At 41.4% G+C, this 26,592-nt stretch overlaps 1 protein-coding gene across 1 annotated transcript in view; it reads left to right on the top strand.

Moving 5' to 3' along the window:
- Positions 1 to 4,681: 4,681 nt before the first annotated feature.
- The window catches only part of LOC139442456 (xanthine dehydrogenase/oxidase-like), a 29,147-nt gene continuing 7,236 nt past the window's right edge, over positions 4,682 to 26,592 (top strand). The window contains exons 1-27 of the mRNA XM_071223266.1: positions 4,682 to 4,734; positions 7,105 to 7,162; positions 7,523 to 7,619; positions 7,798 to 7,906; positions 8,239 to 8,365; positions 8,735 to 8,796; positions 9,760 to 9,822; positions 9,932 to 10,024; positions 10,412 to 10,556; positions 11,143 to 11,310; positions 12,065 to 12,141; positions 12,851 to 12,944; positions 13,341 to 13,453; positions 14,015 to 14,199; positions 14,339 to 14,501; positions 15,066 to 15,276; positions 15,879 to 16,057; positions 16,250 to 16,369; positions 17,829 to 18,050; positions 18,588 to 18,651; positions 18,808 to 18,877; positions 20,296 to 20,383; positions 21,089 to 21,175; positions 22,090 to 22,281; positions 23,192 to 23,337; positions 24,099 to 24,186; positions 25,539 to 25,634. Of these exons, the coding sequence (XP_071079367.1) occupies positions 4,690 to 4,734; positions 7,105 to 7,162; positions 7,523 to 7,619; positions 7,798 to 7,906; positions 8,239 to 8,365; positions 8,735 to 8,796; positions 9,760 to 9,822; positions 9,932 to 10,024; positions 10,412 to 10,556; positions 11,143 to 11,310; positions 12,065 to 12,141; positions 12,851 to 12,944; positions 13,341 to 13,453; positions 14,015 to 14,199; positions 14,339 to 14,501; positions 15,066 to 15,276; positions 15,879 to 16,057; positions 16,250 to 16,369; positions 17,829 to 18,050; positions 18,588 to 18,651; positions 18,808 to 18,877; positions 20,296 to 20,383; positions 21,089 to 21,175; positions 22,090 to 22,281; positions 23,192 to 23,337; positions 24,099 to 24,186; positions 25,539 to 25,634 (3,162 nt within the window). The 5' untranslated portion in view covers positions 4,682 to 4,689. The remainder of the gene's footprint in view (positions 4,735 to 7,104; positions 7,163 to 7,522; positions 7,620 to 7,797; positions 7,907 to 8,238; positions 8,366 to 8,734; positions 8,797 to 9,759; positions 9,823 to 9,931; positions 10,025 to 10,411; positions 10,557 to 11,142; positions 11,311 to 12,064; positions 12,142 to 12,850; positions 12,945 to 13,340; positions 13,454 to 14,014; positions 14,200 to 14,338; positions 14,502 to 15,065; positions 15,277 to 15,878; positions 16,058 to 16,249; positions 16,370 to 17,828; positions 18,051 to 18,587; positions 18,652 to 18,807; positions 18,878 to 20,295; positions 20,384 to 21,088; positions 21,176 to 22,089; positions 22,282 to 23,191; positions 23,338 to 24,098; positions 24,187 to 25,538; positions 25,635 to 26,592) is intronic.

Consider the following 26,592-nt stretch of genomic DNA (forward strand, 5'->3'; position numbering starts at 1 on the left):
TATAATTATGAAAAACAATATGTAAAGCGACCCCAAATACTTGCATTAGTCCGTTCTATATTGATTTCTGAAAAAGCGCGTTTGTTTACAAACAAGAGAAAAGTTCGGTCACGTGATATGCACATAACCCTGTGGCAGTGGTGTTGTGCTGAGTCACCGCTGCGCCGGATTGTGGGACTACTTTCCAGGTCGTAAGTCACTGATAAGTTGCTCGTGCGTCAGTGGAATGTCCACCTACGTCTGTGTTGAACGTAATGGTTTAAGAGTATAATAGCACACTCCGGCGCAGTAGTGACTCAGCATAACACCACTGCCACAGGCTAATTTGCATATCACGTGATCGGACTTTTCTCTTGTTTGTAAACAAACACGTGGTATTTTAGATATATTCCCGTGTTGTGGGTTTTCGGACGCTTAAGAAACATTCGCTAATCACAAGAACCGTGAAACAACTCATTCACTTATCAGAGACAGCTTTATCTAAAAAATCAAACCATCATCTGAGTATTTGCATTGTCTGCTGACACAACAACCTCGTTAAAGCAGGAGCAATTCGCGATATACATGCCCGTCTGAAAACGTTTGATGTTCGAAAACATATGATCCGACGATATATAGGTCTCTCCTCTTCAACCCTCGCTTCGAAGTCGACTAAAATTCGAAATACATCACGCACACTAATTATTTTTAATTATGTTGGAAATTCCCACTTCTGTGATATCATCCTCTGTCATTTTAGGCAAAGCAAAATTACTGTGTGTTCAGAAATCTAAATATCAGATATTTAGTCGAAGGATTGAATTTCAAAATAGCATATTAGTGATCACGGGACTCTGTTTTTCACCAAAATACCAATGATAATTCTGAAACGTCGCCGAGGAACCTGGAATCGTTTTTGAAAATACGCAAACACGAACGCCGAAGTGTACAGTCCGCCATATTGGATAGTGTTTACAAAATCACGTTTCACGTATGCGGGTTATGAGAGACCTATTAGATCACGTACATTTCAAATTTAGCTGCGATACATGCATCCCTGATTTCCGCATACATTTTAGAACCAAATGACAAATGGTTTTTGTCACCAATACAAATTATTGAGATGACATCAAGCGAAATAAATTAGGTGTGGTAACAAACACTGTGCTCGGAAAACCGTACTTGTCGAAATGTAAACAAAGCAAAATTCTGATTTAACACTCTCCTATTTTGAGAGATCAGTTCGTCTTATTGTTGCATACATTGGCTGACGCGTTTTGAATATTCGTGGGAAGAGTATCGTAGCACGAATTATGAAATCCAACATGTATACATTACAATGATCAGGGAAATTCAACAGAAATCGTAGAAGTTTCCGTCCTGTGTGACGCCATGAGCAATCTCATTAAAATCAGATCAGATCGCTGAACAAAGATCTGAGGAATCGTATTTGGGGTAACGTCAGAAAGACCTTTCATCCGACCAATCAGAGCGTCGCTTACCAGGTCATGAAAGTGAAAGTCAGAAAGTGATTTCTAATCATGCAGCATCGAAAACTTTAAAACGGGGTATTTCGAACAATAGTTACGTACTTAACGTCTGAATCTGTACAATCTAGACCATATATTAGCCATTCGAGAATGTTCTCTTGTTCAGGTTTCAAATTTGTAAGCGAGAATTTGTCCAAATATGTTTCGAAGCGTAGTCGCCAATTTGCAATTAGTGCCGTAAAGCAGGAGAAAGCTGCCTTCTGATTGGCTTATGTCGACTTCTTGTCAGTAATTCCACTGGTCGGTCAGAGTTCGCGAAAGGTCGGTCTGACCCGTAATGGGATGTCCTCAGATCTTTTATTTGTTTAGCGGCAGCGAGAACTAAGATCTGATTTCAATGAGATTGCGTCATGACCGACGCAAATTCACGCACAACGACGACGGTGGTTAACTGCATTTCTGACAAATTCTCTTGGAAAGCGGCGTTAAACCCAACTCACTCACTCACTCATGAGAACAGACAAAATGCATCGATTCGTTGCTAAAAAGGTGCGATTTTAGGGTGTATAAGAAACAGATTACTGCACTCGTGTCTGTCAGATACCATTTATCTGGTACGTTTCAAAACGAGCGTAGGTATCTGACAGGTGCTCGTGTAGTAATCTCATGTATGTATATTAAACCGATGATCTCTTCACGGGCGAGTAATAATATCTTGTTCCAATGTCAAGCTGGTCGCCTGTGACGTCATGAACAATCGATGACGTCATATAGTATGTTTCTCAACAATGAAGCACCGTGTAGTCGTATGGCTTCAGTGAGTGAGTGAGTGAGTTGGGTTTAACGCCGCTTTTAACAGTATTCCAGTTATATCACGGAGTGTCAGCTTAATGTGGGAGGAAAGCAGGTGATGCAGGTCTCAGACGTTTACCACTTCGGTGAAACCCACGAGTACGGGTATGGTGCTGACAAACCTAGAAACATAATCATAGGTTTCTGGCGTATCCAAGGGACGCCACTCTGCACAGCGAATCGCGGTGCTTTAGACGACTGGGCCACCCGTGCCCCTCGTATGGCTTCAAATGAAAAACCAACATTCAGATTCACTAAAATACACATGTGCAAAGTTATTACACTCTTTCTACCCTTATGGGTGAGATGTAATAATATCTCTCTGTTTAATATTTACTGGACATAAATATTCGCAGTACCCTCTATCAAGACAAGGATTGTATAACCATATAACGGCTTGGTGAAGATTTTCATATACACCTCTTTATCTTCCTTTATATTCAACTCATTTTGCCAGTAGCATGTCAATAGAATAGTCAATATTGTTCCTAGGTACATAATGTATTATTTCCGATGATTATAATTACTTGTAGATATAATATTGTTAGAAATCGATCTGATATCAATTTGAGAAGGCAGTAAACTGTATTACTCTTTTATTGAATGACTTCAGTGTTATGTTATACTTTTTAGTTAGACTGCTGTTCATGTTGTGTTCGCTCTTGTTTTCCGTGAAATAAAAATGTCCTGTGACCAAACATCGCCTTTATCACGCTTTGTCCTTGCATTGTTTAACGCCGCCCTCAGCAGTATTCCAGCTATATGACCGCGGTCTGTAAAATAATCTAATCTGGACCAGACAATCCAGTGATTGACATCATAAGCATCGATCCACGCAATTTGGATCGATGACATGTATCAATCAAGTCAGCGAGTCTGACCACCCGATCCTGTTAGTCGCCTTTTACGACAAGCATAGTCGCCTTTTACGCAAGTATGGGTTGCTGAAGACCTATTCTACCTATTCTACGCCGGAATCTTCACGGGTCCGATTTCTGAAAGCTGATCAGACTATCGTCGGTTACTTTCCAGTCACATCTCTCTCAATACTACTGTAGACATATTAGTTTTAAAGGTTTATGAATCAGTTTCGTGGTGCGGTGTAATATGGAAAAAAAACGTCGCTCTATGAATATTCAGAATATAATTGTCTGAAAGCAAATAGACTCTGTGTGACGGGATGATGTATGTGAGAGAAACTGTGTTGAAAGATTCAGCGCAACATGACACAACACGTTAGAGGACTGTCCCACAGGAGATATCGCTTGGGTAAGATCAAGCGAACATTGTAGATATCGCTCCGATGAAATTGCATCACACTGCTTTGCAGACCATTGTGACGTCATTGGTTACATGACGTCACAATTAAATGACATCGCTAATGGCTCTGCTACTGAAGCTATTAGCAGTAATTTTAACACTTTGACACTGCTTATTACTGTCTACAAACTAAAAAGGTTGGACGAATGATGTTGGACGATAAATAGAATCCCACGCTTGCGTCTTTTGATATCAAATATATCAACACTCGTCGTTAAAAGTTTAAAACACTATCGACTCGTGTAGATATATTCGATATCAAACGACACTTGGGAGTGATTCTCCATTTATCATCCGAAACTGGCTCCCACAGGAGATATCGCTTGATCTCAGATCAAGTGATATCTATACTGTAGATATCGCTGCAATGAAATTGCATCACAATGCTTTGCAGACCATTGTGACGTCATTGTTACCATGACGCCACAATCAAATGACATCACTAATGGCTCTGCTACTGAAGCTGTTTGCAGTACTTTTTACACTGAAGACACTGTTTTTACACTGAAGACACTGCTAATTACTGTCTACAAATTGAAAAAGTTGAAAGAATGATGTTGGATGATAAATAAAATCTCACCCTCGTGTCTTTTGATATCAAATATATCAACACTCGTTGATAAAAGTGGCAAAAATCCTCGGCAAGCCACGGAATTTTTCCACTTTTATCAACTTGTGTTGATATATTTGATATCAAAAGACACTCGGGTGAGATTCTCCATATCCCACGTACCTCCAGCTGATGACCTTCCTATTTTTCGACACCCGGTTGGAACAGGTATGTACATGTTAGCGATGTGTGCTTCACGCGTGTTTATCTTGTACGCAAATAACATGGTGACATTCCGACGACTGTACAGTTAGATCAAACTGCTTGAAGATTGTGCCTGATGTTGAACTCTGCCTGAACTATCAAGACCTGATGCCAAATTTAAACAAACTTAATCTGTGATCAGCGTATGGCAGAGCACTTATGTGCACCGAATTAGGTTACAACTATACATAGATTGTCATTATCAGGTTCCTCAGTGTAACGAGACACCACGCGATGGCGGGGGCTGACACCTTGATTTTCTTTGTCAATGGAAGAAAGGTACGTGGGTTTAGACAACACAATCAATAATATTTCCGTGTATTTTCGTTAATCCGAACATTTGTTAATCCGGGTGATCTCGTGGTTTTCGGTACCCGGTAGGAGGAGGTGGCAATGTTGTTAACCTTCTAGCGCCTAACAGGCAGCATGGGTTGTATACTCTCCAGGGAGCTGAGAATGGTTCTTGAGTGCACCGGCATCAGGCAACGAACGCTCACTGTGAGTAGCAGGTGTCACTGTAGGACAACATGCGTTTCAGTGATCGCTGTTTTTGTCTTTTTTGTCCAATGTTTCGGCTGATAATCGATGCTGGTTGTTCTCGTTCGTTGATGTTTTATATTGACTTTACTTCTTTCTCTTAACATGAAACCTGGTAAATACTGCGTCGGAAGTAATAGTAAGTGTTCATTACATATAGAAACAAATGCGTGTCTGTTCTTTTGTAAGTCATCCGTAAACCCCTTTACAGTGTTTGTCTACCTATTCTGACTGATTCTTTTAGAATATTTTAACTTTCGATTGAAACCCGATCCTCAACAGCCGGCCTCTACAACCATAGGATAGCTGGTGACTTTGTCTGTCAAGGACAAGGAGTTAATAGCGTAGAGGCCTCCAGGGCAACGTCCTACTTGATAACCCGATCTGCACCGTACGTGCTTTCAGTGCACAGTACATGTATATGTATTTAGGTCAGTGTGATTTATAACACCGTTCGGTGACTAAAAATGATTTGATCACCGGTCTTAGGCTGACGTGGGTGTTAAGTATGATTTGTTTGTTCGTTTGTTTTTTGTTTAACGCGGCAAATAATAATCGTAAATAATCGAGTCTGGACCAGACAATCCAGTGATACACTTCATGAGCATCAATCCACGCAATTGGGATACGATGACATGCATCAACCAAGTCAGCGAGTCTGATCACCCGATCCCGCAGGTCGCCTCTTACGACAAGCATAGTCGCCTTTTACGGCAAGCATGGGTTGCTGAAGACCTATTCTACCCCAGATATTCACGGATCTTAACACCGCGTAGAACGCGATGAGACAGAAGTGCAAAGTGCAAACATCATGTGAATCACGTTAAACAATGTTTATGCATATGCAATAATAGGGCAAACCTTACACGATTTATTTATTTATTTATTGACATCATATGCATCGATCCACGCAATAAGGATACAATGACATGCATCAACAAAATCATCGAGCCTGACCACCCGATCACAGTCGTCGCCTCTTACAACAAGCCCAACATGACCCTGCTACCTGTATTTACATGTTTATAGTTTACAAAAGAAAACGAAGGACAGAAAATTAATACAGACATTTAAACACGATGACATCTGATGAAAACGTACCTTCGTTTATGAGTACATTTGGCTCGGTCCTTTGCATTGCCAGTAACGAATAAGTAGAGTTTAGTTCGAGCACGCTGCAGTAGGCTGTTGAGACAGAGAAAGGTCATTTTACTGAAATCGAAACATTTTTGCCAATAATTTATAATTAGTGAACTTTTCTTAACCACATTTTTGGGGCTTTTTATTACACAAGTACAACTAATTGAGGCCTTTTCCAAAACTGACTGTCCAGTTCACGAATGTTTCTTTCATCTTTTTTATCATTTGAAATAAAAGCGACAAAACCCTTTCAATATCCATTAGAAATAACTGAAAAAAACAGATATCATGAGCAAGGGTTTATGAATCACTATCAAATACTATGATACCAGGTATTCACGAAAAGGTGAGCGTATTCCACCCCCACTGGTGGCACCCATCACAAACACATGCAAAGGCGGGTCAAATGTTCACATGAAAAGACACAGGAACATATAGTACAAGTCAAAATAGGGCATTGTATCGGACATCGTTTTTGTGACTGATGGGTCAAACTTGTCCTCCACATGTCCACCATAAGACTTTTTGAAAGCCTTACTGAGACCTTGAATGTTAGCACCTTAATCAAACACTTTTTGAGCAGGGATTGAATGACGCTTTTTGATATCTTGGGAGAAAGAGCTTGATTGATTGTTTCTTAAAAGTTGTGAAATACTAGTATAGACACCAAGGGCTGGAGCTGCAGGAATATTGCTGAACATGAAGAGAAAGTTGACTATTGGAAAGTTGAAGTCATCCCTCTTGTCATACAGTCTTGCGGAGAGTGTTTTGTCACTCCGAATCTTTTTGCAAAGATCTCAATATGAAACAGATGAAGCGGTCTGACTGGTCTCCTTTATTTCCAGTTCAGGTGGGCAAATCAGTTAAAGGGAAGTAATTACTCCGATCACAAGGGCTACACAACATTTCGAACGTGAACAGCACATTCATATTTTGCTTATTTCCCATAAATATATGAATATTTCTCTACAGATAGAAGAGAAGGATCCGGAACCCCTCACCAGTCTCTTGGATTATCTACGCTACACGCGTATCCTTATCTACTTACGTATGCATTAATAAATGCAGGGATTTAAACAAGGCTATTTTTCTCATTACTCGGCTTCCGAACCACTAATGATTTATAAATACAAAATTCACATTTGTGATTTACATACATTGTATTATGAATACAAATATTATTCATTTAAAAAATAAAATTACTTTGAAGGCTTCATTAATACAGAGATGGATGATGAAAAAAGGCTTGAGGTTCAGTACATAATCTCTATCACTCTTGTGTTATGGTATATACCATGAGTGAGCTGGTTAACATTAGACGTGGCATCGGCAATGCCTAAGTCACGAGAACAATGCAATAACATCCTTTGATGCACCTTAACTAGTGAAGTGCGCCTGACCGGAAGTAAGGCTGGGTGTAAAGAAGGAGGATGCGGCGCCTGTACCGTCATGGTGTCGGAATACGACAAAACTTCAGAAAAAATCAGGTATTCAAAAACATACATTTATGAAACCCTCTTCAAAACAAATGGACCACCAATATTTAGGTCAAACATCTGAAAGAATGATTTATATAGGTAATAACATTGTTTCGTATATACTTTTCTCTTAAGTTAATCCAGTGTATGCATAATATGATATATCAACCAATATATTTTGTTGAAGACATTATTCTGCCAATGCCTGTATTCTGCCGCTATGCTGCCTACATGGTATGGCTGTCACTACAGTAGAGGGTATAGGCAGCATCAAGACCAGGCTACACCCAGTACAGGTAAGTCTGTTCTCTCCATGGTCTGGCTGTCACTACAGTAAAGAGCATAGGCAGCACCAAGACCAGGCTACACCCAGTACAGGTAAGTGTGTTCTCTCTCCATGGTCGGGCTGTCACTACAGTAGAGGGTAAAGGCAGCCAGCCACAAGACCCTAACACGTTTCTTGCTGCCACCACAGAAGAAGCAGCATATATCAATTTATACGGCCTTACCTTCTATAAATCAGTATTAGCAGGACCAATACTTAGTTACAGTTACAATCTATTCAATTCTTACAATTCTTTGTTTTTCTTTAAGTTTAAGATCAACAGACTTTTCTTTCAAACTCTAGGAAAGGATAGCGGAGGCGCACGGCTCCCAGTGTGGATTCTGTACCCCTGGTATGGTCATGTCTATGTACGCGCTCCTCAGGAACAACCCTCAGCCAACTGAAGACCAAATACGAACTTTTTTAGACGGTGAGTGACAGGATCATAATTGTGACACTCTTCTTCACCAGATTTAAAATTGATTAAAAAAACACATATTAACATGCTAATTTAAGACTTACCACACTTGACCATGATAATCGGTTCAATGGAAGAGATATTTTAAGTTTTTGCTTGTTTCGTGAGTGGAAATTGATGGATTTTTGGTTTCATTTAAAGTGTTGTTTTATTTTGACCGAGAAACAATTGTGAAGAGACAATGGCGTCATTCACACAAAGGTATACGAGATAATAAGATACCCGAAAGAGCGTTGGTGTTTTTTAAATAAATGCCACTGGTTAATGATTCTGTCTAGCAGTACGCACATATTCTTCTACTGCATATTGGTTCTCTTGAAGGGAATCTGTGTCGCTGCACTGGGTACAGACCAATACTGGATGGTTTCAATACCTTTTCAAAGGTGAGAACCCCTGATCTGCTGATACATGTGGTGTACATTCGTTATATCGAGGAATTAATGACACGTTTTACAAACAACGGATAAACATACCCATGATCAGCATGTCAGTAGACACCATATGTTCCTAACGAGTCAACAAAACAATAGTTAAGTATTCTCTACGGTTTTATGAGAGACGCGAGACAAATATAATCAAATCTCTTGGGTTTGCTTACCATTCAACAAAACAATAGTTAAGTATTCTCTTCAGTGTTACGAGAGACGCGAGGCAAATATAATCGTATATCTTTGTTTTGATATACACAGGCGTTATGCTCATACATTAGGACCTAGGTGAAGATGAGGGTAGGAATTGGTCTTCAACAACCCATGCTTGTCGTAAGAAGCGACTAACGGGATCGGGTGGTCAGGCTCCCTGACTTGGTTGATGCATGTCGACTAACGAGATCGGGTGGTCAGGCTCCCTGACTTGGTTGATGCATGTCGACTAACGAGATCGGGTGGTCAGGCTGCCTGACTTGGTTGATGCATGTCGACTAACAGGATCGGGTGGTCAGGCTCCCTGACTTGGCTGATGCATGTCGACTAACGAGATCGGGTGGTCAGGCTGCCTGACTTGGTTGATGCATGTCGACTAACAGGATCGGGTGGTCAGGCTCCCTGACTTGTAGTATCCCAGTTGTGTAGAACGATGTTGATGATGTCAATCTCTGAATTGTCTGGTCCAGACTCGATTATTTACAGACCGCCGTCCTATAGATGCAGGGATGCGTCCCTTAGGTGGATCTATCAGCGTGGTTTCGAATCTCAGATTAAACATAATTATGTCTCTAGATCTGTCGGCGCTAGTATGGTATTGTTTCACCAAAGTGGTATTTACCCCTGCATTCACTTCCCACATAAACTCACTCACTCTCTGTCGTACTCTCTGTCATACTCTATGAAATTCTTCACGTTCTGCAGGGCGTCTGTGGCAAGGGAGAAGAATGCTGTCGGAACTCAATCTACAACAACGTCGCCATTGGGGTAAGATATTCTTTTATGCATACTCAAAGGCGATGCAAAAGTAAAAGTAAGTTACGCATTTCGAAGAATTATGTAAATGCACAGTGTAGCATGTTTCGAATATTTTCAGCCGGTGTCTGCACAATGCACCACTGCCACCAAGGGAACATATCATCCGCCCTATGACCAAACGCAAGAACCTATCTTCCCACCAGAGTTGAAGGTAAACAGTTAACCGAACATCACTGTGTTCAACTGCATTCCTTCCCACAACGTGATCTTCAACTTTTGTTAATGTCCACGCTTCATCTGTAGATCTATAACAAGCCTTGGAAGCCAACGGTTATCGTGACGTCAATGGGCAGATCTACATTCACAAAAAAAATGCATAACTAATTATGTACTATTTGTAACAGAGTTTCAGGGCTAACCCTTGCCCGTTCATATGATAAGAAATACCATGAAAGGGCCTAACAAACGATAAAGAAGTTGTTATCCACGAAGGCTTCATGCCTACGTGTTCCTCGTTAATGGATATCCAAGACGGGTTTTTCATTGAACGTCAGGTAAGTGTTGTCTATAAAAAAAACATGTTTATATCTGTTACTAGAACAATTGGAGCAAGTACCAGGAGACGCCACTTGTGTTCAAGAACGAGCGGGTCACGTGGTACAGACCAACTACCTTGACCGAGCTGCTTGACTTGAAAACCCGACATCCAGGTTCAAAGATAATCCGAGGAAACACAGAAATAGGTGAACGTCATTTGTATTTTATGTGTATTTCAAGCTTTGACCCGTGCGCGAAATTGGCTCTTCTGGAACCATTCGTAAAATTACCAACATCCGCAGCAGCATCAATGTCTTCATCATCATCATCAACATCATCATCAACATCATCATCAGACCGCCTCCGTCGTCTTGTGGTAGAGCGTCCGCGCGGAGAGCCGAAGGTCCGGGCTTCGATCCCCGGACATGTCATAACAAAAGACATTGACAGATAGTACTTGTTGTAAACCTGTCTGGCGCTCGGCATTTAGGGGCTAAATCAAGGACTGGTCGGCTCGGAGTGAGGTATACGCGTTAAACTGCGAATGATATCTCAGTGAGCTAGCACTATAAATCGGCTTCAGTTCGGACTAGTACAAGCAGACGCACACACACACACACACACACACACACACACACACACACACACACACACACACACACACACACACACACACGTCGATATATAAATGCGCGACGCGACATTAAACCCAATTTCACCCACATCATTATCATTATTGTATTTAAATGAGATGTAAGGTATGTGATATACGTTCCTGTTTCACTATTTCAGCTATTGAAACTCGCTTCAAAGGTCAGAGCTATCCTGTTCAGATAGATGTCACCAAGGTGCCTGAGCTCAACCAGATCACAAAGGCCCCCTCCGGCATCACGTTTGGTTCTGCAGTCACCTTGACCGAAATCAAAGATACATTAGAGACTGCAGTCAAAGATATGCCAGGTGAAAACCATTCAGTATATTGTGTTCACTTGGCCTACGATTGGGGTACAAACAAACCATCAGTACTAGTAACCTTACTTAATAAAGTCTCCACATACTGATAAACATTTTACCTCGATACGCTGAAATAAGTGTCTCTGTACTAATACACTTGGTTTTCTTCTTTTTGAAAATCGCATCGCGATATTAAGGAAAACATCAGCATTAGCACTACTGTCGAATATTGCTTTCGGATGAATAATACATTTGCTTTAAGTTTGTATTGAATAACAGAAAATTATTATGTATACATCACTAAATGTGCTTGTTGTTTCCAAGATGAGGTACATGTTTTATTTCAATGCGTCTACCCCTCTATAAATTATCATAAATTATAAAACCACTTCCATAATCATAAGAACTCTCTGCTGAAAGTCCAATGTACGATTCCGACATCATAAGAATGTGTTTATCTCGATGAAATAGTGATGGTATTAGGTATTCGCGGAAAGATGAACATACCCTGTTCCATCGGTGGCACGCGTTACAAACACATGCAAAGTCAAGTCAAGTCACCTGAATATATGCATATGGTACAAGTCAAAATAAGGAATTGCATCGGAAATAATTGAGGTCATTGATGCGTCAAGTGTGGATATCCTGCACATGTCAACCATAAAAGTTTTCAAACAACACACGTAAGCAAAATGTTATGTGAACAATAATATTCTAGTATTTTTGTTCACACTTATAATCAGTGTCCTTATTTTCCTAGAGGCGACAACACGTGTGTTCCGTGGTTTTCTGGACGTTATCCGATGGTTCGCCAGTACACAGATCAGGAACGTGGCTGTAAGAGACAATGCATGATCCTTGTGTTTAATATTTTATTCTCATGAAAAGGTTTGGGCATAAGTTATCACATCTTAGATAGCCCTCTTCTATTTATTTGCATGTATGCATTTACAACTGATATATTATATGATAGAAGGGACAGTAGAGAAATGGATAAAGGTATTTTAAATAACAGTGATCTCTCAAACCGCTTTGTTATCTGTATACTTGTATATGCATCTACACTCATACCACCTACGACCGCCTACGTGGTCTAGTGGTAGAGCGTCTGCCCAGAGAGCGGAAGGTCCGGGTTCGATCCTAGGATACTCACGTTAAAAGATGTTACTTGATGTCTGCCGCTCGGCATTAAGAGGCTGATACTACATTATCTAATAATAAGTCCGTTTGTGGAAAAAGCGCTGTTGGGTTTGTGTGGCTGCCTTGTAGTTAAAACATTGGATCGACCCTCCGGGTTCAACACAGAATGTGCCACGTCCATTTCTACTGTACCCATGCTTGTCTGGATGGAATATTTCTAAAACGGGACAAAACTTTAATTCATTAAATACTCATGACCTGAGGGAATTAGACACAGCGCATGATCATAAAAGGATGCAATTTCCAGAAATTTCGCGAACAATGGTTTTGAAAAACAACCCAGATAATAGGATGATCGGTTTCTCACTGTTTGTACGCAGAAATATTATTCCTGTTTCATTTGAAGTCTATCGCTGGTAACATCATGACGGCCAGTCCAGTGTCAGATCTCAATCCTCTCCTCATGGCTGCAGGTGCCACCGTCAAGGTTACCAGGAAAGGTAAATAAAAGAGACAAAACCCTTTCTATGATCATGGTATATGATAAGCATGTGTCCATGAATATTGTTGATGACAGGTGTTCCCGAAATAGTGAGCATATCCTCCCTCGCCGGTGACACCCGGCACAAACACTTGCAAAGGCAAGGAAAGTGTTCTCATGAATAAACACGAGAACATATTATACAGGCATATATGGTTTCGGTTTCGGTTCTCATCATTGGGCCATGTTAAATGCCTGGTAAAATCATTTAATATCAATCATTAAAATTAAATATTCATTTATATAGTGCCATTTTGCAGTTAGAAACTTCCCAAAAGCGCATGTATTTCTGGCGGGGAAATCTAGTTTTTATGCATTTTGCTGAAGAGGTGAAGTCTGCAATGTCTTATACTAGGTGGTGCTGTGCGCGGGATGAAGGTTGACAGCAACTTCTTCACCAAGTACCGAACCACGTGTCTCGCACCAGAGGACGTCCTCCTGTCTGTAGAAATCCCTGCGTCAAACAAGGTGGGCGCTTCTAACAATTATTAATACCAACGCTGAACTACGTCAAATTACCATCACAGACTTACAAGTGTTGCTTATCGGTTATTACATGGAGATGTTTGACTATCTCATGCATATTGTCTTCTTGCCCCTGTTTCAAAATACATCATAGTCCCTCCATAGTCTTCTTCGTTTATACGGGGCTTTCGGGTAGCCTTGTGGGCAAAGCGTTCGTTTGTCACGCCGAAGAACCGGGTTCGATTCCCGACATGGGTACAATGTGTGAAACCCATTTCTGGTGTCCCCTACCGTGATATTGCTGGAATATTGCTAAAAGCGGTGTAAAACCATACTAAGTCACTCACTCTTCGTTTATATCATAGAATTAGGGTTTAAAGATATCATGAGGAATTACTGTCTTTGTATTGACCCTCGTTACTGCCCATGGTTTAGATTGTTATTCATTATTATTTAAAATCATGTCGTGTCAAATAACATGTCATTTCTTCTCATAAGAAGGCATGACAACACTTGAGTTTGACTTCTCATATCATCATTTTGTAACGTGACATAATATTTCAGAACGAATTTTTCCAAAGTTTCAAACAAGGGCCACGAAAGGAAGACAGCATCTCCATAGTGAACGCTGGTATGAGGGTTGTGTTTGAGAAAGACTCGGATATAATCAAAGAAATACACCTAGTCTATGGCGGTATGGCACCAACGACCATCATGGCTACCAGAACTATGACCTCTTTGGTTGGAAGGTAAAATTTGTACTTATCTGTCACTCGTCTCATACTTGTCTCCTATATGTTCATTAATGCTACTGTTATCAATCCAAATAAAAGACAATATATTCCGCTTAATAACACACAGTTCATATATACGTGAATATTGTTCCAGTCGTTGGCAGAACGATCTGGTAACCAAGGCAACCTCCCTGCTGGCTGAGGAACTGCAGCTGGAACCGGGGGTTCCTGGAGGGATGTGTGAATACAGACAATCACTTACAACCAGCTTCTTCTTTAAGTTCTACCTGTCTGTACAACTTGCTTTGTGTCATCAGGTAGGCCCATGCTTCAAGTGTGTGCATATTTAGTGCTCGTATTGTCTTTATAATGTATTCGTTCAATTGGAAAACTGTACGTCACACATCTATTCATCATCAGGGCGGTCGGGTAGCCTAGTGGTTAAAGCGTTCGCTCGTCACGCGGAAGACCCAGGTACGATTCCCGACATGGGTACAATGTGTGAAGCCCATTTCTGGTGTCGCCCGCCGTGATATTGCTGGAATATTGCTAAAAGCGGCGTAAAACCATACTCACTCACTCACTCACTCACTATTCATCATCAACTTATTCTACGACACATTTGTAGTGTTCCTTCCCCTGTCCGCCTCATACCAAAACATGTAAAAGAAATGGTACTTGTTGTTACCCTGTCTGGCCCTCGGGACTTAGTGGGATAAAACAAGGACTGATCGGCTCGGAGTCATTGTATCAGTCACTTAATATCGGTATTAGTCAAGACTAGTACAAGCAGCCACACACACTATATATGTACAAAAGTCTTTTACGCGACGTTAAACTCCTTGTCACATCACCTCACCTATACAAATGCATCTTTATAGATCGGAGTGTCAAAGACAAAGGTTCCGATGTCTTACCGAAGTGCTGTGCCTGACATCAACTGCCCACATCCAACCACCAGTCACGTGTATGATGACGTCAGTTCCGGTCAGCCACCAGACGACACTGTGGGGAGGTCACTGCTCCACGAGTCTGGACTGCAACACGCTACAGGCGAGGCTGTGTATCTGGACGACATGGCAGCCAGAGAAGGTGAGATTCTCTCAGTGAGTGACGTGACACGAAGTGAAGGTGATTTTTTCTTGGTGTTCTCTTCACCTGGAAGCAAATATCAGCTTTGCTATGTGAAGAAAAGAAAACTTTGTTTGAAACCCAAGAAAATGGTGAAATCCTATTGGTGGACGACTTGGCGTGCATGAACATTGGCAGGGCGTATGAGAACGAAATATGGTTGATGGGAGAGGTTGCAAGAGAAAGTGAAGTTGTCAAGGTCGGCGTCATGACGAAGTTTCTTGAATGACGACATTTTACAGTTAAAAACATTGAACAAATCTGCAAACTTCAAGACTAAAAATGCATAAAAATTATTGCTCCTTTATAATTTCATTGATCGATTATCTTAATCCTAATTTGCATGTCATATGGCGTTACTAAACTGGAACGCTTAGCTCTCCAATAAAGGGTGGAAATGTGGTCACATTTTCATGATGATATCAATGGACATATATTTGTAGGAAAATTGTTCATGGCCTTGGAGCTGAGTAGGAGACCAAATGTATACCTGAACACACAATTGTTCAAATGGTGGAATGTGGCCCTATTTTCTATGCTGACATTACTAGTGTATATTGCAGGAGAATTGTTCATGGCACTGGTGCTGAGTGAGAGACCACACGCTCGCCTTGTCAGTGTTGACGCTACAGAGGCGCTCACTCTGTCTGGAGTGGTGGACTTCATCACGCACAAAGACATCCCAGGGGAGACAACCTGGGGACAGCCGGGATCCGAAGAGGAGGTGTTAGCTTCGGACAAGGTGCAACATTACTTTCAATTTAAATTTTCAACCTAAAGGCCTAAAGCAAATAAGGACAAACGTATGTGTAGATCCGTGACACTATGACATGCACACAACGCCGATACATACCAGAATTTTCACACATCACGTCTTTTTTCAACAAAACTTGTTCTTGTTTCTGTATTGTAACAGTATCATGAACATTATCAGGTGCTGTGTCGGGGCCAAACAATCGGCGCCATTGTTGCAGAGAGTAGACGGGTCGCAGAACATGCTGCTACCAAGGTCAAGGTCATTTATGAAGATCTGAAACCAATTTTTACGATACAGGTGTGTAGGCTTGTAATATCATAAATTAAATTGCTCTGCAATTGCAGAATGTATAAAAGTCGAGAAACAGATTATGTTTGTTACGTATAGAGAGTAATATATTAAAAAAGAAACACATAGTTGAAACATACACAAGGTGTATTCTCGGTTGCCGAAGCGTTGTCTGTTAGCAACTGTTTAACTGCCAAGTCATGCCAACTTAAGCAAAACGAAAAATTTAAACAACGTCGTCAGGCGGTTGGAAGCAGAACGGCCGCTGTCGGTCCAGAGCTCCATCTCAGTACCAACGACATGGTAAGACACGTGACCCACAATGGCCGCCCTTTGACTGCTTTATACGTCGACGTCATTGGCGACAAAAGTGTCATCCTCAACAACAGCAGCAATTTCTTGCAGGATATCTGACAATTAAAATCCGCCTTTGCGAGACAGACGGCCGGCCTATTAGAGCCCTTGTTTTGACGGAACAACATCGTCAACTGATATGGCCTTACCAGAGATGGAGAACGTTTGGTTCAGCGACTAGTGAGAATTTATGCTGCATCGTGCTAAAGGGAGAGAACCAAGGTGTACTGTCGTCGCCATAAACGTTTCGCCGCCAACAGTTTGAGTGGTTGTAAAGTAACTTTGTGAGCGGCAATTTCCCAGAATGATTAGAACAAACCTGATGTAAGTTCAAGTTCAAGCCCATTGCTACTGTGAAAAATTCTTACAGCCGAACGGTTACGTCATCTTTCAACACGACCGTGCTGAAGCGTATATAACACGTGTAACAACAGCATGCGTACGGAACCACGATTTAATGTCCTCCCATGGCCTTCTAAATCCCCAGATGTGAACTCCTATGACACGATTTTGGTCTCCGCGTACGATAGCGTCATCCTGACTCACAACCACTGCAACAACTTGCAGACTCACCTCAGAGCGAGTGGGCTAACATTCCCAAACGTGCGATCTCTCATTTCGTCCATTGGCAGGATACGCAATACTTTGCGCTAATGGTACCACACGATATATTCTCTGGATCTCGACTTCTGTTATTGTCCCTGTAACGTTTTCATATTGGACACGTGTACATTTTTGTCCTGTTCGCAATATGTCATCACTCAGTGTTAAGATTTGTTTGTTTGTTTGTTGTTTGACGCCGCACTACGCAATATTCCAGCTATATGGTGGCGGTCTGTAAATAATCAAGTCTGGGCCAGACAGTCCAGTAATTGACACCATGAGCATCGATCCACGCACTTGGGATACGATGGTATGCATCAACCAAGTCAGCGAGCCTGATCACCCGATCCCGTTAGTCAACAAGCATAATCGCCTTTTACGGCAATCATGGGTTGCTGAAGACCTATTCTACCCGGATCTTCACGGCTCCAGTGTAAGATGTGCAAATGCGTGTTACTTCCGACACAAAAGTTCTGGTTTATGCGGATCTAGTTATATTTCCATGAAACAGGAAGCCATCGAAAACGTCTCCTTCCACGGAGCACCCCAGACTCTGACCAGTGGCGACCCCGAGTCTGCCTTCAACACCTGCGACCACGTGCTGGAGGGGGAGGCTCGGACCGGGGCCCAGGAGCACTTCTACCTGGAGACAATGGGCAGCCTGGTCATCCCTGGGGTGGAGGATGGGAAGATGGAGGTCTATACCGGCACACAGAATCCAACATTGACACAGGTGAGGTGAAATGGGGTTTAACGTCGCATCCAAGATATAGCGACGTGCATGCATGTGTGTGTGTGTGTGTGTGTGTGTGTGTGTGTGTGTGTGTGTGTGTGTGTGTGTGTGTGTGTGTGTGTGTGTGTGCTTGTACTAGTCCAGACTTATGCCGATTTATAGTGCTAATCCACTAAGATACCATGCTGCAGTTTAACATGAATACCTCACTCAGATACAGTATACTGACTCCGAGCCGACCTATCCTTCTTTTAACCCCTTAATGCCGAGCGCCAGACAGGATGACAACAAGTACTATCTTTAAAGTACTGGTATGACGCGGGGATCGAACCCCGGACCTTCCGCTCACCTGGCGGACGCTCTACCATTAGACCACGAAGGAGATCCATTTACGCAATGCAATGATATTTCTCCTTGAAGCAAAGACTGACTTAAAGCTAAACTGCAATAAAATGGTTTCAGAGACATTTTCGCAGTTTCTTAGCATTACACAATTAACGCAAACGTGTTTCATCTAAGATTTATTTTTGTTCCAAGGACACAATCTGCAGGACCTTGGCGCTCACCTCAAACAATGTTGTCGTCAAGGTCAAGCGAACGGGTAAGTCAGGCGTATTAGCTACCTGGTACGTTAGCGCTTTAATATGAATTAACTATTCAGCAACAAAGAGAAAACATGAGCCTCATTCATGCCAATCATCATACAAACTATTAAGGCAGTGTTCATTTTAATGACGTTCCTCGGAAACACCTTCAGGTGGCGCGTTTGGCGGCAAACAGTCCCGAAACCTGCTCAGCGCCCTCCCAGCAGCAGTGGCCGCACACAAGTAAGTCAGGGACACCAAATATGTGTGTTGTTGTCAATCTCATTAAAATCAGACCTTAGTTCTCGCTACCGCTAAACAAAGATCTGAAGACATCCCATAAGGGTCACGTCAGAACGACCTATCATCCGACCAGTGCGTCGCTTACCAGATTATGAAAGTGACAGTCGGGATGTGATTTCCAATCATGCAATCTCGAAAACAGGGGGTATTCCGAACGATAGTTACGGGTTTAACGACTAAATCCTTAACGACTGAATCCTGAATCTAGACCATCTATAAGCCATCCCGCAGTGCCGTAGCCAGCCGGGTGGGCAGGGTGGGCAGTTGCCCTCCACCCTGGACTTTTTTTTTATAGAAAACAGCTTTATTCTGTTGGGGACAAATCATACTTGTACAAATCCCCCCCCCCCCCCCCCCCCCCCTCGATTTGTAATCGAGAATTTGTCAAAATATGTTTCGAAGCGTAGTCGTCAATTTGAAATTTGTGCCGTGAAACACGAGAAAGCTGCCTTCTCATTGGTCATTCCATTGGTCGGTCTGACGTGACCCGTAATGGGATGTCCTCAGATCTTTGTTTAGCGGTAGCGAGAACTAAGATCTGATTTTAATGAGATTGGTGTTGTTGTCCACATTGTCACATGAATGTGTAAAATATTCGATTCTGATTGGCCATTTAATAGGCATGTATTATTCTTAAAGCACAAAGTTTGCAGGTCAACAGTCGTCGTGATGTGAGTGAGTGAGTGAGTATGGTTTTACGCCACTTTTAGCAATATTCCAGCAATATCACGGGGGAGGGGGCCAGAAATGGGCTTCACATGTTGTACCCATGTCGGGAATCGAACCCGGGTTTAACCACTAAGCCACCCACCGCCCATCATCTTGCTGTAAAGAAGAAAATAGTGCAACGCTTCAGACTGGGTACTATTATATAGTTTGTTGTGAATTGAGCGACTTGGTTGCTCGGGTGACATATTATATTTATGATTTGTTTATTTGTTGTTTAACTCCGCCCTCAGCAATATTCCAGTTTTGTGACTGCGGTCTGTAAATAATCGAGTCTGGACCAGACAATCCACTGATTGACACCATGAGCACCGATCCACGCAATTAGGATCGATGAAATGCATCAACCAATCAGCGAGCCTGACCACCCGATCTCGTTAGTCACCTCTTACGACAAGCATAGTAACCTTTTACGGCAAGAAGTGGTTGCTGAAGACCTATTCTACCCCGGAATCTTATATTTATGAATGTAGTTTGGACGTTGCCCGGCATGTGTATGCAGAGCTTCAATACGATATCCATAGCCTCTTCTGGCAATGTTAGTCACTGTTCTAATATCAATATACTGTGAGGAATCTCTTCAGTACTACAGATACTATGTTGATCTCCACGTATGGTGTTTGTCCTCACAGACTAGGGAGGCCAGTGCGATGTGTTCTAGGCAGACAGGTGGATATGGCCACTACTGGGACGCGGAACCCGACCTGGGCACATTACAAGGTATGCGTCGTTTGTACCATGACATCAGTGTCCGCTCATTGACAAGTTGTGTTTAAAGTTTTCAGAGGATGTTCATGAGACCTTTCTTCAAAATCTAAATGAATATCATTTCTGGTGTCCCCCGCCGTGATATTGCTGGGATATTGCTAAAAGCGGCGTAAAACCAAACTCACTCACTCACTCACTCAAAAAATGAATATATTCTTAAGACAGTTTTGAGTTCATATTTTAAGTATTTGTTGGAACAAGTGAATCTAAATGAATATCATTTCTTGTGCTCCCCCTCGTGATATTGCTGAAAGCGGCGTAAAAGCAAACTCACTCACTCACTCAGAAAATGAATATTATATTCTTAAGACAGTTTTGAGTTTATATTTCAAGGTTGTTTTGGAAGAAATGATTATATACTTGATACACAACCCTCTTGAAAAACATCCGTATTTGAACTGTCGCCTTACAATAACATCTTGATATCGATATTAACATTGTTAATATGTAAATATATAATATAATATCTCATAGTTTGAGATTGTGACGATAGGTGTTCGCGAAAAGGTGAGCGTATCCTGCCCCACCGGTGGCACTAGTTATAAATGCATGCAAAGGCAAGTCAATTGTTCACCTGAAAAAAAACCATGAGAACATATGGTACAAGACAAAATAGGGAATTGCATCGGACATCATTTTTGTCTTTAACCATTTTAGGTCGGCTTCAACAATGACGGCAAAATCATCGCCTACACTGTTAACGTCTTTGCTAACGGTGGGATGTCTGTCAGCCAATCACGGGCGGTGTGTATTGAATTGGTATTCTTATTTCAGACAAAAATGTCTCAAGACAAATAAAAGACAGCATCTCAGTACATTAAATCAGGTGTTACAAATAAAGTTCAACAATATTGTCAGGGATTCAACTTTATTGAAAGGTGCCGATGTTTCTGATGGATGAACCGTACGCAGGCCACACGTAAGACCCAGATTTGATTGTCTACAATAAGTGAAGCCCAGTTTTTGCTACACACGCGATGAAAGCATTGAGTTGAACTATAATGCAAATGTTCTCAAAGATCCGAAGCAATCGGTCCAGTGTATAGGGATCATCTATTTGTATGAATACTGCTTCTCATTTGTTTGTTTGTTTGTTGTTTAACGCCGAACTCAGCAATATTCCAGCTATATGATGGCGTAAATAATCAAGTCTGGACCAGACAATCCAGTGACTGACATCATGAGCATCGACCCACGCTATTCGGATACGATGACATGCATTAACCAAGTCAGCGAACTTGACCACCCGATCCCGTTAGTCGCCTCTTACGACAAGCATAGTCGCCTTTTACGGCATCAATGGCTTGCTGAAGACCTGCAGACCCATGTGCCAAAAAAAGAGGCTCACTATCATCAGTAACTTGTCAGTAACAGGTACTTGTTCAAGAGCCCGCAGGTACTAGTTCAAGAGCCCGCAGGTACTAGTTCAAGAGCCCGCGGGTACTAGTTCAAGCCTTTACAGTGGACAATGTACAGCACGTCCAAGGAATACTGTTTGATGGCCCTGTGTCACTAAATGTTTTACAAATACTTGAGCTCACTATAGTCGCTTGTTCTTCAATGTGTTGCCTTATTATTCAGCTAATACCCAACAAACATATAACTGACAATCAGAAATACTTTATTTAATTTGGTTTTCTTTTTCCTTTGTACCGCAGGTTGTAAGTAAAATAATATTCCAAATCGACGGAATGTACAACATCCCAAATATGATCTGCATAGGTCACTCATGCAAGACCAATCTACCCTCAACTACAGCATTCCGGGGGTTCGGGGTACCCCAGGCCACCCTGATTACCGAACAGATGATACAACATGTCGCTGACATCCTACAGATGGCCCCCGAACAGGTGCTTGTCAGTTCCTACCGTTGATTCCTGCTGAGAGATTACAAAATCTCTAATATGCATTAGATTTGTTATTGTTTGGTTAACCGAAATATTTCCAACGATAAAACATTATTAAAAGTCAAATTTTAGGTTTATAATAGCCAATATGTGTATTTGTTTACATACCTACGGATCATTTTATCTATTAAACCAATTGTTTGAACAGGATGTTAAATTAGAGTTAAAGAGTTCTATCTCCATCCTAACTATCACAAAATCAGCCTCCTTTTATCATCGCAAGATCCTAACACTGTAGTTAATTTAGCTAAATACATTATAATGCTCATGTTGAAGAAACGTGTTATCCAATGTTTAACAGTCTGCCTCTATTATTATATTCTGCGCACAAAGGCCGGTGGCCTATATGCATTGAATTGAATAAAAGTGAAACATGTTATTGTGATGTTGGTCACAATAATCACAACACCCAGAAATCAGAAAATCTATGTTTATTATAATTAACTCTTTACGTAGGAAAGAGGCTAGTCCTGCACCATGACTGTGAAATATATTTATTTTAGGAAAAAAGAAATCTAGAAACGCATACAAAAGCAAGTCTAGCCAGCTCTAGCTAGCTAGCTATATGAAATCAACATAGGGATATTGTGAAATATAAGGTTTCACAGACTTAAGGTTAGTCTAGAAAGAGGTGTATAATATCTTAACGTTGCAGTTTACAAGCTCTAGTACCAGTGAAGACAGTGTTGAGTCACATGCCGGTAACCATGATCATTAGTGGTGTATTTGACATCAAATTATAATGTTACAATCTTACATTACTTATGGAAATGGATATAACTTGTTCTGTACTGGGTTTTAGCTTACTGAATAAGGCCTTGTGTGTAAATGTATTCATTCTTCCGGCTTCCAGATTCGCGTTCTCAATATGTACAACGTTGGTGATGTCACGCATTTTGAGCAAGAGCTTTCCTCCTGTAGTGGTCGAAGATGTTGGGATGAATGCTTGACCAATTCACAATTTGAAAAGCGCCGCCGAGAGGTGGATGTCTTCAACAGGTAACCATAGCAACAAAAACCAGAGGAATCTTTCTCATGGACAAACATCTGTACAATTGATTGACAATTTATTTATTTTGTTGAATATAATCTTATGTATAGTGAACCACTTACGCACGTTTTTTAGTGTTGCTGTTTGAAGAAATCTTAACTTCCCCAATTTCATTTCAGAATCAATAGCATAGGTTTGTCTTCATAATTTCTCTTTCAACTATTTCAGCTTGATTATGGGTCAGTGTCTTCAGGAGTTAAGTGAAAGAATTCCAAATTCCAACTTTCACAAAGATTTCAGTAAAACTTTTACTTATCCATTCAGCGTGTGATTGTAGTGCTCAACATGGTTTGGAGACAAGCCGCTGCTCCTTCTAAAATAACAGTAGTGTTATAGTAGTGTCAGTAAATTGCGGAAGCATTTGTTCTAATTTTCTGCTGATGTTCCTTTGATTGTTCTGTTATTTCTCATCATTTCTCATAATATTTCAGCTCATAATAAATCCATATGGCGAGAGTGGACCACCTTGTATACAGTCTCTTGTAATATAGAAAACAAAATCAAGTATTAATACAATTGACCAAAACTTTGAACTAGATATTTTTTCAGATACATTATAGGTAACCAGTTTTTAACATTTTCACAGAGGGGCGGAAATTTAGCAAGTTTAGGACTTGAGTAGAAAGATATCCAATGTCACAAACACTGTCCATAGTCAGTTACAGGTGCAAATACAATGCAATGTGGGTGTATTTGAATTTGCATTTAGTGAGAACCGATGGAAGAAAAGAGGTCTTTCAATGGTACCTGCGAAATTCAGTGCTTGCTTTGCTGCAACTGCTAAACAGTTAAACCAGGTATGTGACGCTTTACTGCATGTTCTTTTATGTATCTCCTGGATAATAGTGAAATAATAATACGTTTATCTTTGGTTCCCAAAAAGTGCCACAGTGCAAGGTGGCTGAACATCGATCCACGCAAATGGATTGGTGACATGCATCAACCAAGTCGGCGAGCCTGACCACCCGATCCCGTCTGTCGCCTCTTACGACAAGCATAGTCGCCTTTTACGGCAAGCATGAAGACCTATTCTTCCCCGGATCTTCAAGGTTCAGTAAAATATAAGTACCCCTTGCTGTACTAGTTATTGTCGACCCGTGAAGATCTGGAAGGAATAGGTCTTCAGCAATCCATGCTTGCTCATGATGTCAATCACTGGGTTGTCTGGTCTAGACTCGATTATTTACAGGCCACCGTCGTATAGCTGGAATATTGCTGAGTGCGGCGTTAAACAACAAATATACAAACAAATTAATTATTGCCACATGAAACATGACGTATTGATCAGCACACAAAGTGGCTTCTTCTACACAAAGTCAAGAACTATTCCTTGTTGAAGTAATTTAAAATCTCAATTTCGTGTCCCTCTTCAACTAAATTGATTATAACACAAATTCAAGTATACACTCTTCACAAAATGAAACGCACAGGCAGCTTTTTAGTAAATTAATTGTACCTAATAAGTCGATATATTTAATTTAATACCACAGATACAAATATGAAATGTTGGAGCTCGATAGTCACATGATGTTGTACAAAGGCATTGAAAACTGTATATGGACATGTCACAGAAGGCCACAAGGTGGCGCTGAACTAAGTATCTCCCATGACCGCCCCGGGCAGGAATCACGGCTCTTCTCGGCACTGACAGAATAAGTGTACGAATTCTGTCCTGCGGAATTCTGCGCCATTCTATTTGAAACACGTTGGCCAGTTTAGGGAATGTCTGTGGCGTGTTCTGACGTTGACGTACATGTCGATCGAGTTCATCCCAGAGGTGTTCGATTGGGTTGAGATCTTGAGATTTCGACGGTCGGGGCAAGACGTTGTTGCATTTGCTTTATTGTTTTCCTCCATGACATTTTTAACAAGTGTGGAAACAATGCCGTTTAAGACATTGCAAATTGACAATGGCTGCGTTTTGACGCACCGTTTGTCGAATATCAGGCCACCAACATTTTCCAATGACATACATCCAATTTATATACCGGATTTTTGGTGTAGTCAGGGTCAGTGAACTACATACTACCTGTGCGTTTCTTTTTTTTAACAGTGTATGTTATTTCATGTCTCAGGTTGACATTAAAGGATGCTTTCAAAATATGAAGACTTATTACATGTGTATATGTTGCCACATGTTCGCCTGTAGGCCAGTGCCCTTGTTCACATCTACCTGGACGGCTCTGTCCTCATCGCACACGGAGGAGTAGAGATGGGACAGGGCATCCACACCAAGATGATACAGGTTGGTGTCCACTTTCAGATTATCCATCCTCTGTATCTCAAGGGCTCGCATTCCGGTAAACCTACACTAACCCCTGGATCCATTCACGTGATTACCGCCCTTGATTTTCAAAAACATTTTAGCGACCAATGAAACGTCGAGATAAGAAAACTGGAAATGGGTAAGGGAGGTAACTCGTATTGCCTAGACACCTAAATTCTGTCGTGATCAATAAGACTGGCCGCCATGTTGTTCATATCTCCAACCAAACATTGAGGCTGAGATTCTTATCGGCGTAGTCGTGTAGCAAATGAAATTGGCTAATAACAATCAAGGACGGGTAATTTGTGATCGTGAGAATCACTGGAATGGATGCAAGGCGTGGTGTAGGTGCGAGCACTGGAAATATAGAGGATACGCATCAGAAATGTTCGATTTTTTAGTGAAGATGAGAACTATACTCACAATATTAGGAAAGTGAGTGAGTATGGTTTTACAATATTCCAGCAATATCACGGCGGCGGACACCAGAAATAGGCTTCTAACATTTTACCCATGTCGGGAATCGAACCCGGGTCTTCGGCGTGACCAGCGAACGCTTTAACCACTAGGCTACCCGACCGCCCCACTCAGTTTAGGGAAATATAATGATGACTTTAGCTTCAGATGGTGAAATATTAACATCTGCAATGAGACTATATCGGCTTTTTTTTCCATTCTTCGGAATCAATGTCTGTTCCTAGCAGTGCCACTTGAGGAAGGCCGAACCTGAATTAAAGGCTCGGGTCAAACACGACACTAATACAACGCAATCTCGTTAAAATAAGATCTAAGTTCTCGCTGCCGCAAAACAAAGATCTGAGGATATCACATTAAGGGTCACGTCAGAACGACTTTTCGCGAACTTTGACCGACCACTGAAATCACTAACTAGATGTAGACATCAGCCAATTAGAAAGCAGCGTTCTCGAGCTATATG

The sequence above is a fragment of the Haliotis cracherodii genome, unplaced genomic scaffold (assembly GCF_022045235.1).
Source record: "Haliotis cracherodii isolate W230 unplaced genomic scaffold, xgHalCrac1.p SCAF_5, whole genome shotgun sequence".
Lineage (NCBI taxonomy): Eukaryota > Metazoa > Mollusca > Gastropoda > Lepetellida > Haliotidae > Haliotis > Haliotis cracherodii.